We start from the raw sequence: 19,807 nt of genomic DNA on the forward strand, positions 1-19,807 counted from the left end.
GTATGTATGTATGTATGTATGTATGTATGTATGTATGTATGTATGTATGTATGTATGTATGTATGTATGTATGCATGCATGTATGTATGTACATATACACTATACATAGTTCTGTATAGAATTGTATGTGAAAGTGGTGTACATGTAATTGTTATTGTGGCAGCAGATCCATTATCTGTGTCATTCTTGAATCACTCTTGGAAAATTAGACACATGCAAAACTGTGAACTTAACAAAAATCCTTTATCTAAAAAAATGTCAACAAGCAATAAAACAAAAATAAATTATTTTTCTGCATCTTTTCCATTTTATTTCTAGTAAAACATGGCTAACAGGGTCAAATAATTGCTTCTGCATTCCTTCTCAGTCTATCCTTTTCTTTTTTTTACTTAGGTCAAGACTTTACAGGAAGTAACACTTTCAAAATAAAATACAAATTTCCCAAATATGTCAACCTAAGCTGTTGTTTACCTTACTTATTGGCAAAATCTAAAGACAAAAAATATTTGTACAAAATATAAACTTATGTAATCCTTATTTTTGGCTCTAACAATTGTAGTAATGCCAATTTTGACAAATAATAAATTTATATAATATAAAATAAATGCACCAATGATATTTTATATTTTTAAGTGTTATGTATTTTAGTAGGTAAACTAGTCTTACTGTGTGATTTAGAAAAAGGAAAAAGAAGAAATATTCATTTTTAGTACGTTTAAGAGAAAGGTGGGAATAAAAAAGTTTTTATATTCTTGCTTTTTTGTTTATCAGACTTGCACTAATTCCCTCAGTTTTGCTGACAAACTTCATCTTGTTAGAGAGGAAAAGAAAAGGACAAGTTGGACAAATTAACACGGTCAGGATATTTTCTTTCTAAATAAGGCATGGACCAACCAGCATACAATGGTTTAAAAAGCAACTGATTCAAAACTACTACATTTTATTTGCCCATATCATTCCTGCAAACTAAATGTTTAATAACAAAATACAGAAATACCTCCTGTTGCATTGCCCCCACCCATCTTCTCCTGCTTAACTGGTTGAGAATATAGAAGCAAAGAATAAATTCCATCCATTTTCTTAACCTGCTTCTCCTTTTTGGTTGTGGAGAGCTGAGAGGTGGGGTACACCTTGGACGGGTCGAGTCCATCACAGGGTCCACATAGAGACAAACAACCGCTCTCACCCATATAGGGACAATTTAGACCAGTTAATCAAACATGTATGTTTTGTTCTGTGGGAGGACACAAGAGTACCTTTGGGGGGGGGGGGGGGGGGGGGACCCACATGCGAACGATGGGAGAACATGCAAACTCCACCCAGAAAGGCCAGGAGGTGATCTGTGACTCGTTCACTGAGACGCGACTTCTCCAACATGTTGCAAAGATTACATCTATTCAAAATCAGAACAACGGCAACAGTATTTTCAAATGTAGTTTGGTAGTATCATTTCCTGATTGACTCAAAACAAAAAAAGGCTGTTTTTGTAGTAAGTCAATAAAGAAAAATGTGATACATTTTTTTCTTTCTAAATATTAACCACTGGGTTTGTTGAGTTGATTTCTTTCCTTGTGTTAGGTTATCTAGACAGGCCTTATTAAGCGTCCTGATGTTTTTCGATCAATGAACGACAGAGTTTTCTTTGTTGTTGTTGAGCTTAAAAAAATTTGTATTTTTATCAATGAGGAAATCCTTCTTTTAAAACCTACAATATCTCATTTGTAGTCTAGGATTTTAATGCTTTCTTTTACGAAGTCTCGATAACACGTGTTTGCAGAAGGTTTATCTAGTGGGTAATTTAACACTCCTCAAACAAAGCATTAGCAGCTGTCTGTGACATTCTGTGCTGCTCACCTGAGTCTCCTGTAACTGGTCTCAACTGCGGCGGTTCCTGTCTGATGAGCCTCACCAGTGATCTGTTCCTCGCTGAAGCATCGCTTACCAATGTAATGCATCTCAGCCGCTCAGGGTACTTAACTTCCCTGAGTTTATCTTATCGTGTGTTGCTTGGTTTTTCCTCTGTGCCCAGTTTACCTGTTGGAACTGCTGCCTCTTCAAGCTCGCTCACCTAAGGAGCCTGCCTGTTCTGAGACTCACCAAGACCTCTGCCTGTCTGCCTCACTCTGGAGACTAACTAATCTGTTTGTCAGTCTGTCTGTCTGCCACCCTACCTGGAAGCCTTTCACCTGCCTCTTGGATTGTTGTCCCTCCTCTCCACGCAGCACCAAAACCTGGAATCTGTAAGCAATAACAAGTACTCACCTGAAACTGAAATTACCTGCAACTACTTACCTTTGAATCAACCCGACAATAACCTGGTCCTCCTCTCTATCAGGTCTGAACCCCGTACCCTTTCACCTGTAAATAAACTCACTTACCTTTTTTTATAATCAGTTGTTCTGTTCTTCACTGGTCACTCACATTTGACAAATCTTGAAAACCTGATAGTCACATACGCACAAAATCTTTTGAACAACCAGCCAAGCATTTAAAGCCAGCTGGCCCTCAGGGGAACTAGAACAGAGAGCAGAAGAAATTTAAAAAAAGGTATAGCTCTGTTCTGGCATGACATTTCACGTGTACCAATACATTTCTTGACTTTCTAATCTATCAGACACATTTCTGGTAACTATGTCTATGTGGGAATTAATAAGTAAATTTTAAAAAATCCAGTAAAATCATTTGGAGTGAAGAGAGGAGGGGTCATGTTTCAGGAAAAACCTTCAGGCAGGGGGAGGAAGAGTCTACATGAGTCATCCTCACTAACAGAGCTTTGTGTGAAAAGTTCATAAACCCTTGGCTTGTGGCAAAAGCAGCTTGTATTCGAAAATAAACTGAGGAAAACGTTGTACAAAGGACACCACGGCTCATCCAGTGACGCCAGGACAGGAGTCACGTTAAGCAAAATGGTCAAAAGCCAAAGTCTCTGATGCCCACTTACGGACAGTTTGTTCAAGCGTTGTACAAATATTACTGCGTGTCCAACAAATATTTACTTTAGAACTCAAATCTGAATCACATCTTCAAAAATCATTTAGTGCACATCACACATGTCCTCAGTTCTGTCCTCAAGTTAAGTATTAGTAAAAAAATATTTTAAATACGTTACTCCGGGCAGATTTTTTTATAATGTTTCAACTCTGCAACATCAGACCATTTCTGCCAAGCATTTACGTCTAACTAAAGAACTTCTGCTGACAACTTCTGCAATAACATGAGTGGATTTACAAACGTAGAGCAGTTATCTTGTGATGAAATTCCCATACTCTACGTTCGATCGTGAGGACAGAGTGAGTGTGTGAACAACGGGTGCTGATGATGATGAGTGGCAACGATGAAGACTGACCGGAGAGCCCAGGCTGTGGCCCAGCTCGTGCGCCATGGTCAGCTGGACTTGTCGAGGAGGCAGGAACTGTCCGTAGTTCTGAATCGTTATCAGGCCTGTGTTTAGGGTGGACATGGGGCCATTTCGAAGGGCGGTGTACTTTGAGCATATTCCTCCCCAGTTACCTGAAGGAGAGAAAGAACAACAAGCACAGTTTGGTGTTAAAGAAAACACTGCAGGGTAAAGATGGCGCAGAATCACAGTTTTATTTTTTGTATCACTGATAGCTAAGAAATAAACTCAGATATTCCTAAAACTGTGATAACTGTACAAACTCTGTAAAGCCGCTGAAGCACACTGCTGAGAGTCACTTGCAGTGTGGTGTTTTTTGCATAAAAGTTTATATTTATAAAAAAAACCCTTGTGTTGTCATTCTTTGAGACCAATAAACCTGCAAACCACATGTTTCATAGCTTGCATAGCCATTTGATATACAGGGATGGGTAACTGGTGGCCTGCAGGACACATCCAGACTGTGGGTGACCTTTGTCTGGTCCACCAAAGACGTTTTTACTTTTTTGATTAAAAAAAGTGCTCCCTGAGGTCGTATTCACACCAGCCCTGTTTAGTCTGCTTTAATCTAACTCTAGTTCGTTTGACTAGAAAGTCCGGTTAGTTTGGGGAGGTGTGAAGCCGTAATTGAACTCTGATGCGGACCAAAAAAAGCAAACTGTAGTCCTCCTAAAAACCTAGGTGTAGGTTTGGTTAAAATGAACTCTGGTGTGAACGCCAAGCAGACAAGAGACCACTCCAAAAGCAGGAAGCGGACTATAATGCATGTGACTAACCTGTTTGTCCACCATATGGAGGCAGTGCTTATAAGGCTGAGTTCACCTGAAACTCATCAGAATGAAGGAGTCTCTTAGATGAGAGACAAAATGTTTAACTAAAGAAGAACCCATCCAGAGGACCTACGTATTTTTTCTTTTTGATATAATGCAGGGCATTCTGAGTAACGACAGTAATAAAGTTACTTATATCTTGTAAATACCTCGCTCAATGTTTGGATAAGATAGACATCACCTCTGTGAAACTGGGCGTGCTCCTACTCGGTGAATGCCGCCTCATTCGAAGCGTTTTCAGTCGCCTTGTATGAAAAACTTTCTCCACAGTCCCGCCTCATCTTCCACACGTGCTGAGCCCATTGTTGAAGAGTGTTTGTTTGGCACATTTACCAAAAACAACAACAACAAAAAAGAAATCCTACAACCGCTAAAACCTGACGTCACTCCATGTTTGTTCGCATTTTGTGAAGACAGAAGTTGCGTTCAGTGTCTTTTCCTTGTGTCTTTCCTTCAGTGGTTCTTGGTGTAGAGCCACCATAGGTTAGTGGGTGAACAGGTGCAGTGCAGTGTGAATGCAAACTGCACCAACTGAAAGTGTAAATCTTGCTGTTTTGATCCCCAATCAAACAGAATACTATCAGGTGTGAATATGATCTACGGGTTGTATTGTGTACTTTATTTTTGGGATGTAGACTATATGTTAACAGGATTTCAAGGCAAACCTATGTGTTTAATCTTCTACGAGATGCTGTCTGCCATTAAGGATTTTAATTTAAGTTGGCATTAACACATTGCACAAAGCTAAATATGAGGCGTTGACAGAAGTTGTAAGGGCTGCTATTGTAGCTGACCTCAGATCAAAAGTATATGAACAACAGCATTTTTTTTTACCAGAACCACAACCACACAGGAATCTGCACTCAAGGCATCTTATGCTGTTAGACTTCAGCTCACGTGCTTATTTTTTATTTTAGCGAAACATTTTTTAATCATATTTAATTAAATAGCAAATTCCTAGTCTGTGAATCCTGTTCATTGACAATGACAATAAAACTGATTCTGACTCTGATTAAACAAGAGTACAACTGTTATACAAGCATTAACAGTAAATTGATAGATTTTATGCTGCACTGTATGTTAGTGTAATAAACATGTATATAAACACAAACATTTTTAAAATAGCTATATTTGGGTAAGTGTGCAGCACTACGCGGCCCTCTTTCTGGTAACACCGAATAAAATGTGTCCCCTTCCATCATTTAGGTTGTTCATGCACCCGCTTCGGTTCATCCCTGGTCTACAATGATTCTGGGGTTTTTTTCAGCCAAAGTGACGCTGAAAGAGCATTCTGTAGTTACAAACAGCTGCCAAATTCACAGGAATTGATAACAGAACTCTGAAATCATTAGTCTTTTAGGCCATGCTGCTTATCTATTCAATAGTGCCCTATCCATAAATGTTGTGGCAGACTTTCTTATTATTCATCATATGTGGACAAAAAAAACTCAGTGGATTTTAATGCCTCATAGCTTCATGCAAATTCAAATGAATATGTGGACAACAGAGTCTTTCAATCAGCCCTTCTTCACACGTACATACATATCTCGCCTGTTTAATGGGTTTTTTTTGTGTGTGTCTGTGTTGTTCAGGACGGACGCATTAGTAGCGCTCATGTGAGTTTTGCATAACACCTCTTTCCTCTTACAGCATTTTAGGAAGCGGGGGCAGGGGGTCCGTTGCATTAAGTCAACATATTATATCAGCGAAACGTTGAGTTCTCCAGGTGTCACTGAGGACTGTGGGAACCAGTCAGAGTCTGGAGTGACGTCCAGGAATGGTCAGGGACAGTTTGAGTTTAAACAACAATAACAAGCCCCTTATCTCTGTTGCTGTAAAAACAATACCGCAGCAAGAAGACAACATTACTGTCATATATGATGTGAAGGACACCGGTAATGACAATGCTGTAAACGGAAAGTACTTTAGCTCCTGATACTTGAAAAAAAAAAAAAAACAGGAGGTTTATGAGGTTCAGCGAGACTGTTAAGCTCTGAGAAATCACAAAAGAATTAAAAAAAATTGTACCATAGTTGTGATCTTTACTGCTAAGAAACAAACTGTCTTGCAGAACTGGTCATGCTTAGCAAGAATTATAGCACATCCCATTCAAAGAAGGTGGGTTTCTTAGAAAGAAAAAGTTTTGGAAACAGATGCTGTGGTTTTTGGCAGCGAGAGTGGTGAGGGACTGCAATTTCGTCTGCTCCACCTTTTTTGTTTTTACCACAAAAAGAAGCGGTACTCAAAGACCCAAATTATTATCCTCTGAATCACTTGCTTTAAATATATATACACAGTTATCAGATTAAAATCACCATTTTAATTTACAGCATTTACAGCATGTTGTGTACATGTACTCATAAAAAAAACCTTCCGCAAACACTTTCTCCTAACATGCCAGGCAAACATACAGAGGTAAACACGCAGGAAGCACTACGTATGTAGATAACATTCATGGTTAAAACTAACAATAGTAAGAGGCGGTCTTGCCCAGGATACATATATGGGGAAGTGAGCGTGTCTAAATAGCACAACTAATAACAAAAACAGATGAAGCTCTTGCTCTCTGTTGCCCAGAGTTCTCACGGCAGCGTTAACTTGCAAGGCACACAGTAGCTACTGTAAATAATGGAGCTTCATTTATTATCTTTTTCCATTACAGCTTTTGTTCCTGGTTCTTCATTGAAATGTTCTGTACAAATTTGAACAGCATTTATTAATTCTGTAGTTAAGATTTGTATTTTTTCAGTGATGAAAACAAAAGACTTAATCTGACTGGAATGCAACAAGGATCCAACTTAACGTTGATCATTTTCATGTATGAGAAATGGACAGTTTATGTGCTGGTGACAAAACATAAGGCAAGAACAAAATGTTTGATTGAAGCAAATGAAATGTGATTTCCACAGAGTACTTTACGTATTGTATCTCACTTCCGCAGTACTTCCAGTACTCTGGAGTACACAGCAGGAGCGTATCCAGTACATGGAAAGCATCCTGCTGTGTTCTGAATGTGTGAACAGGAAACTGTAAACAAAGCCCCCATCGAGTTCTGCAAAACATTCCCTGATAGATTTGTATGCGTTGGCCTGCTGTTGTTCCTGCCCCATGCAGAGGGAAGCCTTTTAGACGGGCTTGTTTAGATCCATCATGTGAGCCATTTGAAAAGTGTGTAAATAAAAACAAAACGTTTCAAAGGGAGCAACAACAGGTACGGTGTGTATTTGCTGAAAGAATGAGGCTTTTCAAAAAGGAAATGCTGGGATGTGGGAAAATATAAACAAACTCCAAAAATTCTAAATGTAGGTTACTGTAATTGGACCTTTTTACTGAATATTTACTGCCCATCGTCATAAAAGCCGGTGTATATTTGGGGTGTAAGAAAATATCGAAACACTGAAATATCGCAATATTTCATTTCCTGATACCGTATCGATTTTTGAAAGCACTGTATCAATTTTAATTAAAGGTCAGATGAGATTTTATGAGTGCAATGCATGGTGTGCTCTTTACACTGAGTTTTGGAAAACATACTTATTTTGGAGAAAAAAATAGCGAAGATATAGATTTGCTTACAGTGTCGCAAAATTTGCGATACAACACATCAAAAATGTCATGATATGTTTTATATCACTAAATTCTTGCCAATACATAGCCCTAGTGTATATATACTGTATGTGTGCCTTTGTCTGTCTGGTAGCAAAATAGCTTATGTGCACTGGACTAGTTTATGAAACTCCATTACCTTTAAACTGATTAACTTGAGGATTCAATATGGCCACTAGAGTTATTTAACAAACACTAAACAGATATAATTCCATACATTTTACATTAATTCCATACATTTTAAATCATTAAATTTTAGTGTGATAGTGGCTGCGAGTCTTCCCAAACACATAGTCTTTACACTAACAGTACTTGTACAAAAATGCCCTGATACTTGGAACCACTATACCAGTATCAACACCGGGATATTGGTATTGAAACTCCATTGAATATGTTAGAGTTTATGTTTCAAGAGGAAATTTTTGTCAGTTCTATGTCTAAGAAAGTTATGTAAGTTGAAAGAATTTGTTATTTATGTTTATTTTAAAAAGTTGTTGTATATTTGATCTGATTCAGTCAGATGGGCTGTAAGTCTATAAGAAAGGAGAGTCGTCTTGTTCTAAACAAAAGAAATGTATTTTTAAAGTTATTGTGTAATGTTTAAGTTCTAATTCATTAAATACTTGCTATCAGTATTTGGTATCGTCGAGTACCCAAACTGAAGTAGGCATACTCGGTTTGAGAAGAACTATCGGACACCCCTACTCATTACATTCTAGCAAGCAATATGCATTCCTTCATGAAATTACACTTTCTAATTTAGATAACACAATATGAACTGTTTACCCTGTAGTTCAAATTTATTTGATTCTCTTGAGCATTTTCAAATTCTAAGCAAGGTAAAAAAAAAACAACAAAACATTTTGTCTTTATTTTTTTGTTCTCAATCTATATTATTTATAATTAAAAATAATCCTTTTCAGTTGACAAGCACAAGCAGAGTTTTACTGGTTTGGAAAACTTGTTGAGACATTTAGAAACCCACCCACCCCCCAACTCAGAAGTGTCCATGTAGCACATGGTTGTTGTGGGTTAGGGGGTAGAGCTCACGTATGAAAGTGGTGTTTTCTGATGCCGCTCCTGGAACCATATAGAGGTCTTGGAGTTTATGATCTTACAATTACAGACTTTGCATTTCCGAAGACCACTAATAAACTGGAGTAAGTGGAGAAACGAGTGTATCTGATTCTGGAGGTCAAAAGTTATCCATCGGCATGAGACTGAAAAGTCCCAACATTTGGACCAACACTTTTAGTCCACTGTGTGTGTGTGTGTCCTTGTTTTTCCTACATCGTGGGGCCCGGTTTTAAGGAAAATGCAGCCTCGTGGGGACCGGGTGATCCTTGTGAGGCCCAAAACCTGGGCCCCACAACTTCGGAGGCTGATTTTGGGTGTGGGGGTTGGGTTTAGGACCAAGGTGTGAATTGAGTTTAAGTTAGTTTTAAGGTCAGGTACACCTGTGAAGATAGCTTTAGGGTTGGTGGTCAGGGTTAGGATGTAAAATTACTAAGAAATGAATGGAAATCAATGGATGGGCCACACAAGGATATAAAAACAAGTTTGTGTGTGTGTTTGCACAACAATCACGTCATTGTGGTGGTCTGTTGCTCCCACACCCCCTGGTCTGACCAATCCAAAGCCTTGTGTAAGACAATGTCACGAGCAGGAGGAACCAACCAACAACAACAATCCCGCATTAGAACCAACTTCCTTCCACAGGAATAATAATACCACACACACAGACTGCCTCACCATGACTGCTTGATGTTGCAATGATTGCTTTACACTTGTTTTTGTTCACATTGTGTATTTAGGTCACTGAACACTTTGAACTCATGCAGGTACATTTGGGAAGTAGGAGTTCATTGAAGTTGATTCCAATTTTATCCTGAGAGGCTCATAGAAAAATATTGTTTCTCTGCTTACTGTTTTTTCCAACTTCTGCTGAATTTTGTCTGTAATAAGACAATATGAATTCAAACACACAGATAAGAGCAATGCTTTGTTTAAGATTGAAGAAAATAAAAGACCCTCAAATAGACGTTTAAAGACTGTTCATTGCAATTTGATCAGATTGAGCTCACCTTGAATGATCAAAAGATACACTGAAGTTTTTTTCTGGATGGTCTTTGATGTGTTTTTACCTCAGCTTTGGTAAGCCAGGGTAACATTGTGTCACACGTTGCTCATTTGTGCTGAGCCTGACCAGAAACCATGGGTAGAGACCCGGTCACCAGGCGCTCGTCGACTGGCCTCTCCCCAGGCCTGGCTCAAAAGAGGAGCCCAGGTAACCTACGACTGGGCAAGAGGCATTGAGTATCTTGATTTTTTCCCGTCCATACAAGTCTCATCATTCTTTGTCTGGCCTATCACCTAGAACCAGTCTGCTTTGTGATACTCTACCAGGGCCCATTTCTACTGCCTTCGACAGAAGAGCTCCCAGGATCATTTAGGCACACACACTCCTCCGCCTTGATAAGAAAACTATGAGGTGATTGAAATGACAGGGTAGCTGAACTTTCCCTTAGAGATGAGTGATAAGTTCGGATAACCGGGAGAGATTAGAGTAGAGCTGCTGCTCCTCCACATTCAGAAGAGCCAGTTGAAGTGGTTCATCTGGTGAGGATGCCTCCTGATTACATCCCTAGAGAGGGACTTCAGGCATGTCCGGCTGAGAGGAGACCTCAATGAAAATTCAGGACATGATGGATAGACTGTCTTTTGTCTGGCCTGAGAATGCCTTGGAATCCTCCCAGAAGAGTTGAAAGAGGAGGCTGTGGAGACAGAGGTCTGGGCCTCCAGCACAAGCTGCTGCCCCTCGGGACCTGGAACAAGCGGAATATAATGGATGGATGGAAACTGGAGGTGTGCGTAGCAGTGTTAGGACTGACGCAGAAAAGTTTTGTCAATCAGTGAGGAGAAAAAGCTGTTTTTCGACAGATCCACACAAATTCACAAATATAATATCCCCAACAGTTTTACTCTGATTCACTGTTAGTTTAGGACACGTTTCTGAAAAACAAATTTCATATTTGCACCTTTCACACATGCAGTCTCCTATAAATTCTCATAAATTCTTTCCATACTGTTTGAATTTTGCTTCCTGTTTTTCCTGGCTGAGCTGGGGTGTAACATTAATGGGGGCTCGTCCGGGATTTGAACCCGGCACTTCTTGCATCAAGCGAGAATCATGCTCCTGGACATTAAAGCTGTGTCAATATTATCACTTAAAAATAAATATGACATTCCCCATTTGTGGATTTCTGTTAGGGTTATTAAGGCCACAGTTTTGTATCCCACTCAGATGTTTGATAAGGAAACAGCTCAAATGTGTGACTACTGCTGGTATCCAAACAGATTTTGTGTCAAATCCTCCACCAGACAAATCGATGTTTTCATAGATCCTCACAGTGTAAACCAAGAAAAACAAAGAATTCCTTAGATTTTCCCCTCTCCACACAAGAAAACTAAAACAAACTTTTCATTCTGTCAGTTTCATGAGAAAGCTTGAAATGTGTTTTGTGTTACTCATGTGACTTACCTGTCTTGCCCTCCCAAGCAAGGCCCAGAACTCCGCTGTAGTCCCTGTTAGTAAGCAGGTACGACAGGCAGAAGTTGCCCCAGTTGTTCTCAGAGAAGAGACTCAACAGCTTCTCAGGCCCAATGAACAGAGGAGACAGAGGGTCTGTTTTATCCTCTTTGGTCATCACCTGCACAGAAAACAAATTTCCTTTACTCGTTTTACTAACAAGGACACACAATCTGCTGCATATTTCTGGTAAAATTTCCTCTGAAGCTCATAAGGGTTATCATTTATCCTTTTATGTATTTGATTTAAAAACAATTGCTATTTGACAGCTTTGTCATCTGTGAACACAAGGATCTTACACGAAGGGATTTCACTTTGAAGTTGATCAGCTTGATTCCATCAAAGTCAGCCTTGTTGTAGATGTCATTCACAGCCCGCAAGTAGGATGAAACCTGTGAATGATGCAACAAATCAACATCCACCAAATCAACTAAACATCCTCCAGATCAGGGGTCTTCAATGTTTTTCAGTGTGGGATACCCAAACTGATGGAGAGATGCAGCAAGGACAACTTAATACTGTGAACCTGACAGAGCAAACACACCAGGGCCGCTTGACCTACCCCAGTATGGATAGGGGTGAGTCCTTCTCTGAACACCCCTCTCCAGGCGTGCCTGTATGCAGTTCTCCTTGGTTCAGCCTCGGCCAAATGTGTCTCTATTTCTGGTTCCAACTGCACTTTCAAGATCACCTCAACAGTGGTTCCATTGTGAGTGAAACTGGGTATTGCACATTTGCGATTTTGATATGAGCAGACTTCTGCCGGTGGATTGGCTGAGCCGAGGCAGAACTTGTAAACACCTCCAGCAAACTCTTTCTGGAGAGAGGTGAAGGAGACAAGCGCATACAGCTTGAGCTGGATGGCGTTGTCTGAAATGAGCAGACATCCCAGGAGATTTTGGACGAACTGCCCGTCCACGATTCGCAAGAATTTATAGAAAGTGCCGCAAAAAAAAAGTCCGATTACCGGACGATAAAACCAAAACTTTTCCCCCCCATTTTTTAAAACTACATTGGCTTTAGCTGCCTGCTGACGATCTTCCCATAATCAAGGCCACACAGAGTGAGGGACACACTGTCATGGAGACTTACGCGCACCTGAGCAGAACTGAACAGACATGAACCGAATAGAATGAGATTGGACAATGGAGACGGAACTTTTGTGTGCAGACTGCAGGGAGGGTCAGGCAAGGCATTTTTCCACAGGCTCAGTTCTCTTTTGCTCCACCCCACTCCACACCAGGTTTTGGTCTTTTCACTGTCACCCCTTTTTGGCCCGGTTTGTGGAACCTCCTTGGAGGAAGTACTGTGGTGCCAAAACCATTTGGGATGTAGGGATCCAAAGCATGTAGCAGTCACTGATTGGCCAGTGGAGCTACATGAACTGGCCTGGATGACGTAATTTATTAACATGCATGAACGTTTGGAGCAAGCTAAAAATTAGAGATTTTCCAAATGATGGTGAAGTGCCAGGAGAAGCTAAAAATTGTGAGCCAAATTTTAGAGCAGTGAAGTACCACAACAGCCAGATTAGCTCAAACCGGTGGGACTGGAGCCAGTTTGGGAAAATGGAGGCAATCTACAGAGTGTTTTCATTTTGGGTAGTGCTGTTCATACAACAGGAGGCTTGCTGGAAACTTCCATAAAAACTAACATTTCAACAATGTCTAAACTGATGACAGAATTTTGTTCATCTATCACAATCACATCTCTTATCTTTTACTTTGATTCCCAGCACAACAGAAGTTTGGCTCTGAAATAGGAACAACAAAAAGTTTGCATGTTTAAGGTGGAGGAAGGCCAGAGGATGTCATGAGAGAAGAGACAGCACTAAACTGACACACAACAATTTGTGCACTAAGACATCAAATACTCAAATTATCCGTTCCCTGAAGTAAAGCATATCACTCACAACCTTTCAGTTTGAAACTAGGATCACCTTATACTGAGACATGACAAAATATAGTCACTTTGATTAAATAGAAAATATAGTTTTATAAGATTCCCCACTCAGGTGATGACCGAGTATGACTCTCAGCTACTACCATGTCAAATTTTAGCTCAGTATCTGTAAAACTGACTAACCGTTTTATGTTTGCTTAAGTTGATTAACTGTGGCAGGCATCTTTTATTAGGTTGACTCATTAAGTAGTGAATGTGCATCTAAAGGTCATTAATGTCTGAGTTTCATTAGAATCCATCCAGTAATCCTATAAACACGAAGGATAAAACACCACTGTCTGTTTTTTTTTGTTTTTTTTTGCCTTTTGGCTATGAAGACGACTCATAAAAAATAAACTTAAACTGCTGAGATCTTCTATTGATAACATTTAGATAAAAATGGAACTCTCGGCTTATATTTTACATCAAATTTATAACAAAAGTCAAAGACTTTTTAGTGGTTTTAAAAATGAGAAATAATCAAGATAATGAACTTTACTGGAACCCAATATTTAATTTTATGTCCTCTGACTTTATGATTCAATTCTTTAATCAGACACAGATTGTCCTAAACAGGCTGTTTGTTTTTATCATCATGTCCAGAACAGTCATAAATGAATCCATCAAACATCTAAGCTGGTTCTTGTTTTTGTCAGTGTGGTTTTCAGTGGTTACTTTGTGCTGGAGGATGAATTTAAACACTGAGAGCAGCAGAGGGAACAAACAAGGGTCAGCATTCACCCAGTTGGACTGTTTGCAGATCTTTTGCAGACGTTTGGCTCACAGTCACACTTTGGCACATGTCTACGCTCCATAAGACATCATGTTCTCAAGATGTTTCGTACTTTAGACACATGATGCAACAGCTGTTTGTTCAGGACTGGTGCATCAGGGCCTTAATTCAGCCTCACAGTGGTCAGCGAGCAACATTATTAAATAGAAACATTATAGCCAGATTAGATGCTTCTAATTTGTCCAACTTTAGATACATACTGGAAACTTAGAAATCAAAAGTTACATTAATTAACCTCTTGTTTGGTGAATGGAGTAATCATAACCATAATACCATAAAACCATAACCGTAATCATAATCATAATTTTGTTTTGTGAGCACAAATTAAGTCCATCCAACCATCCATCCATCCATCCATCCATCCATCCATCCATCCATCTATCCATCCATCCATCCAACCATCCATCCATCCATCCATCCATCCATCCATCCATCCATCCATCCATCCATCCATCCATCCATCCATCCATCCATCCATCCATCCATCCATCCANTCCATCCATCCATCCATCCATCCATCCATCCATCCATCCATCCATCCATCCATCCATCCATCCATCCATCCATCCATCCAGCCTGGTGTTCCCAGGCCAGACAGGATTCACACGATGTTAGTTCTGGGTCTGCCTAATCGTCTCCTTCCAATGGGATGTGCCCAAAACGACCTCCAAGTGGGACGTCCAAGAGGCATCCTAATCAGTGCCAGATCCTCCACAGCTGACTCTTTTCAATGTGAAGGAGCACAATCCAAAATCTCCCCCCAGATGATGGAGCACCTCATCTCTAAGGCTGAGCCTGGCCACCCTACAAACACAGCTCATTTCAGCCTCTTGTACCTGCGATGTTCTAATGATCCACATCTCAGGACCTCACTTGAGGGTTGAAATGTAAATGAACCAGTCAGTTGAGAATGTTGCCTTTCCACTTAGCTTCTTTTGTCTTCACAACAAGTCAAACCAAATCTCTCATTACTCATGAAGCCCTGGTTCACAGAACCATCTCCTATTCTATCCTACCATCACCCTGAACTCCTTCGCTTGAGGCATTCCATCTTTTTCTGATTGTTTAATTTGGCTATAAAGTCTTTTTGAGTCCATTAAGGTAAAAATTGAAATCTAACACTTCATGGCTAAAAATGAACAAAATAGGTGATTTACTTATAAAATCGAAGAAAAAAAGTTAAAAACAAAACAACTGGACTTTATTTCTGTCGCTGAATAAAAACGACCTCCTGAACAGGAAGAGAAATATCTTCAGCTTCAGAACAGATGTCCATTTGTTTCATTTTTCCGACTTTTTTTAACTGATCATGACCTACATGACCGAGAATTTTCACCAGCTCATAACACGTGTAAATGATTCACCTGAGCCACAACAGCTTCTACAGACTTGAACCTCTTGTAGTAGAGGTGGTCAGCGTGGAGGTGGAGCAGGCAGCTGGTCTTTGACTCATCAACAGTTCTCCTGGACCGGCTCACTGGTGTCTCCTGTGGAAGAACACAGAAAGGCTCGAAGGAAGAAAACCACTGATGGGTGGTAGATTTTTAAGCAGATGATCTCTTTAAGTCTGATGGATTCATTTTTTTACTTAGAAAATGTTATTATGGGGCCGGTTCCTGACTGTGGGAAAGTGACTACAATTCAAATCACAACCTGTTGGAACAGTCCATATCTGCAATTTCACCAATTAAAGAGGCAAATAATTCTTCATCATGAACAATAGGTACATATTTTTTTCTGACCAACACTGTTTCCCCATATAATTCTCTATTTACTAATACAATCCTATTATTGTCGTCCTTATAGCAGCATTTCCCAGTACATGGCACCTTTTTATGTATTAAAATAATTACTCCATCTTTTATTTGTAGAGTATATTAGAAGTAAATCTAGCCGACCCATGCCCTAAGAGAATTTCTTTGCTCCTCATTGTTTAAACGTGTTTCTAAGAGAAATTTAATCAGCATTTTATCCCTTTTTAGACAATTTAGGATGGTTTTTCTCTTTATGACATTATTGGAGCCCTTAATATTCCATGTACAAAACTTAACGTGCATCCATAATTATGTAAATTTAGTGCATGCTGTATATTAAATATTACTCCATGCAATATTTATCCCAAAGCCTGGTTGGATAATGAAGGTAAATGTTGTTAACATATCAGTAATTGAAATATTGAGGACTTTACATAATCATCTGAGCAAAACATCTGCTCAGGACATTTCAGGACCACAGTGGAAATTTTCTCCACCGGTGGACATGTTGTTAAAAATAGATCCAACATCCACATTTTACAATAGACTCTGAGGCCACCACCCATTTGGTCAAAGGTTAACGATTATAAAAGGGTACCCGAGGGGTTTGATGCGTGCGACACATGTTTTTAAGAGCTGTTTTTAAGATTTTACAACACTGTCAAGGTTACCCGCTAAGATGCCATTTTCAGGTTGGTATTTTACAAACAATTGTGTTGATGTTATGACATTCTTCCGCTGTGACGTAGTCCTTGTTGCATCATTGGTGCAGTAATAGTTACAGAACACCAACTATCATTACTGAGCTGGAAAGGTTCTTTTGACAATAAAAAGTGTCCAAAACGGAGGAAATTTTAAACAGAAATGAAAGACAGGTGGAGCGTGTAGTGGTCTGTACCTGATTGGCACTTAGGTTTCGCCTGAGGACGTTCAGATGCTCCGCACCACAGAACCCACCTGTGTGCGCCGACATGTGTGGGAGGACTATCACACAAAGACAAAGGACAGGTGTTTAGAATCACACACATGCATGAGGATTATTGTCCTCTCGCTTTTGTCAAACACACTTTAATGTGCACACAGTGGAGTAAGCACTGTCACGACCTGAAACATCTTCTTTCATTTAGTGCATAAAGGAACAAATAAAAGCTGTAGCATGTGGCTCGGTCAGCTTGAGTCTATTTATTTTACAACTGTCAGAGCTGCAGCGCTGTGATGTGGTTTAAAGCCACGTTCATCCTGTGCTAAAATCAGCTCTGGAAATGTGTGTTTGATGAAAGTCACTCAGCGAAGAGCAAATGAATAATTTAAGCCTTCGAACAAAAGGAATTCATTAGGTTTCATTTTGATTTGATGTTTCGAAATAAAATTAATTTTATCACTGCTGTTCATCGCACGTTTGACCTTACTGAAACATAATTGCTCAATTCTTTAACTTAGAACTGGGTTGTGAGAGCAAATTTAAACAAGCTGAACCTGGGTTTAGACCTAGGCCGTCCCGAGCCGGGCAAAAAGCCCACATGAGGTCAGCATTGGTGAGATGTGCTGCAGGAGCGACAGATAACTTCAAGGCGCAAGTGGATCCAGGATCAGCACTGAGCCCCTTCCTGTTTGCTCTGGTGATAAACAGACTAACAGATGAGGTCAGGATTGTGATGTTTGCAGATGACATTGTGATCGAGAGCAGGGAAAAGGTGGAAGAGAACTTAAAGAGGTTGGGGTATGCAGCCATGACAAAGACAGAGTACATGTACAGTATGTAGCCATGTTTGCATTCATTTTTAATGTGAATTTTTAGCGAATTTTTTAAATGTCGAAAAAAAAAAAAGAGAATGTAAATCAGATGTGTTGCCATCAACTGGCTTGGAGCAAATGAACCAGGCTACACAAAGTAATTACGTCAGACGTTGACATTACCCATGCTAAAGTAAACAGGAATAAAAGTGGCAAACTCGCAGGGACACACATCTCAGGACAATGAAGAGAAGTTATCAGGAAGGTGTTGCTACTATCAGGAAAGTTGTAATTGTTCTGTCACATCAACTAGTTCTGGCGATGTTACATGCTGTCTGGAGACCTAGAGAAAGAAATGCAATTCTCTTCACGTTACAGGGATATCTGAGAAGATGTCGACAGCTGGAGGAGGGTCCAGCTGCAGCCGCAGAGCAGTCTCGCTACAAATACTGGACAACAGGAACAGCCGACTGAGATAAATGTTCACCACGTCAGAACTTATTCTGCAAATGTGTTTCTCTCTTTTTGCACATTAACTATTTTTCATAAAATTAGAAAACCACCTCAAGCAAGTGTGAAACTTTTTTTTTTTTTCAAAACTAAGAAAGTTTGTGCGAATTTTGCCGTTTCCATCCAGCTTTTCTCATGCCATACTTCAAAATGCGTTTAAAAAATGTTGATGGAAACACGGCTTGTGAATGAGGACAGATGGAAAAGTGAGGAGCAGAAATCAACAAGATGCAGGATTTCAAGTACTTAGGGTCAACTGTTCAGGAAAGCGGAGCGTAAGATGGAGGATGATTCCCCTGAAAGAGGAACAGTTTAATCGGTGCATTAGACGTCTTAATTTGAACAAAAGCTCCCTCACATTCTCAGACTACGTCTATGTATAAACAGAAAATCTGCATTTAGAAATCAACAGTTTTCTTCAGTGAGAGGGAGCTCTGGCACATCTGCCTGTGGAAAAGATGCTAGTTTGATTTCACTACAAACGATGTCGTCTGTAATTTGCAATACCTTTGAGACGGCTGTCTCATTTCAAACTGATGCAACAAAGATTGGAGTGGAGCCTCGGGAGACGAAATGTTATGAAAAGGCCATGGCATTTCTTCTTCAAAAAAAAAAAAAATGCAAAAAGTCCAAGGATGTTGCAACAAAGTTTATTAGGTTCATGGTCAAGGATTGATCTGGATCTGCAGCAATATGTGGTCTGTAAGTTTAAAATGCTTCTTTTACGATCTCAGTGGTTACATAACAACCACACAGGATGCTAGACATTTCAATAATAATATGTTGAACTCTTTAATTACCTCTATGACAGAGACTCAATACCTAATTGTCACTTTTAGATGACAGTGAGACTTACAAGAGGACAGAATTACCGGTAGCTAAATTTAACCAGTAACTAAAAACCAGTAACAACTTCAGGGTTCACTGCAAACTGTGTGAAACCAGTTCAGTTCTCCTGGTTCCAGTTTAGACCATTCAAACACATGACTGAATCACACCACCCTCACTAAAGCTCTTCAGCCAATCACAGACCTCACACTGGGGTCTGTGTATGGCACAAGTGGGGGGTTGAACGTGGAGCCCCTAAATGCCGGGTGTCGACCCAGGATTATTTCCAGACCTCTGCACTCTGTTTCCCTTCTATGCAGGAATCCAATGTGATCCTTTCAAACTAATTTGCTTTTGACAACTAAAACTGATCCCAGTCAGCCACCAATTTGCCTTTTCTTTCGTCATATTTCAGCTGAGTGTCTTCCAGCAGCTGTTAAAAACAATTTCTATTGAGAAGCATGGTGAAGAAAGTTTGACTTTCAGTCTCAGTCTGATTTTGAAGGTAACTGGGAGAGAATGCATTAGAAATTCAGCACAGAATTAAAGGCCTTTTATGCAATACATAAAATCCTGTTGTATGTTTTAAAATAAATCTTATTTCATAAACTATTTGTCTTGATATTAAAATGCAAAACAACTCAAGTGCTTCAAGAGTTCTTTTGTTTTTCCAGTGTTAGTTTCAGTAAGAAGTGTAATTTAATAAGGTTCTGTCAAAGACGTAGTTTCATGTGTCTCAAAAAATCTGCTCACATATTCTACACACTTATAAATGTGTGTGTGTGTGTGTGTGTGTGTGTGTGTGTGTGTATACTGTTTATATAT

At 39.7% G+C, this 19,807-nt stretch overlaps 1 protein-coding gene across 1 annotated transcript in view; it reads right to left on the reverse strand.

Moving 5' to 3' along the window:
• The window catches only part of si:ch1073-396h14.1 (disintegrin and metalloproteinase domain-containing protein 10), a 40,334-nt gene that overhangs the window by 12,614 nt on the left and 7,913 nt on the right, over positions 1 to 19,807 (reverse strand). Inside the window, exons 5-9 of the mRNA XM_014014204.1 lie at positions 16,809 to 16,894; positions 15,521 to 15,643; positions 11,722 to 11,814; positions 11,375 to 11,543; positions 3,347 to 3,510 (exon numbers count right to left, since the gene is read on the reverse strand). Of these exons, the coding sequence (XP_013869658.1) occupies positions 3,347 to 3,510; positions 11,375 to 11,543; positions 11,722 to 11,814; positions 15,521 to 15,643; positions 16,809 to 16,894 (635 nt within the window). The remainder of the gene's footprint in view (positions 1 to 3,346; positions 3,511 to 11,374; positions 11,544 to 11,721; positions 11,815 to 15,520; positions 15,644 to 16,808; positions 16,895 to 19,807) is intronic.

This window comes from Austrofundulus limnaeus, unplaced genomic scaffold (assembly GCF_001266775.1).
Source record: "Austrofundulus limnaeus strain Quisiro unplaced genomic scaffold, Austrofundulus_limnaeus-1.0 Scaffold111, whole genome shotgun sequence".
NCBI lineage: Eukaryota > Metazoa > Chordata > Actinopteri > Cyprinodontiformes > Rivulidae > Austrofundulus > Austrofundulus limnaeus.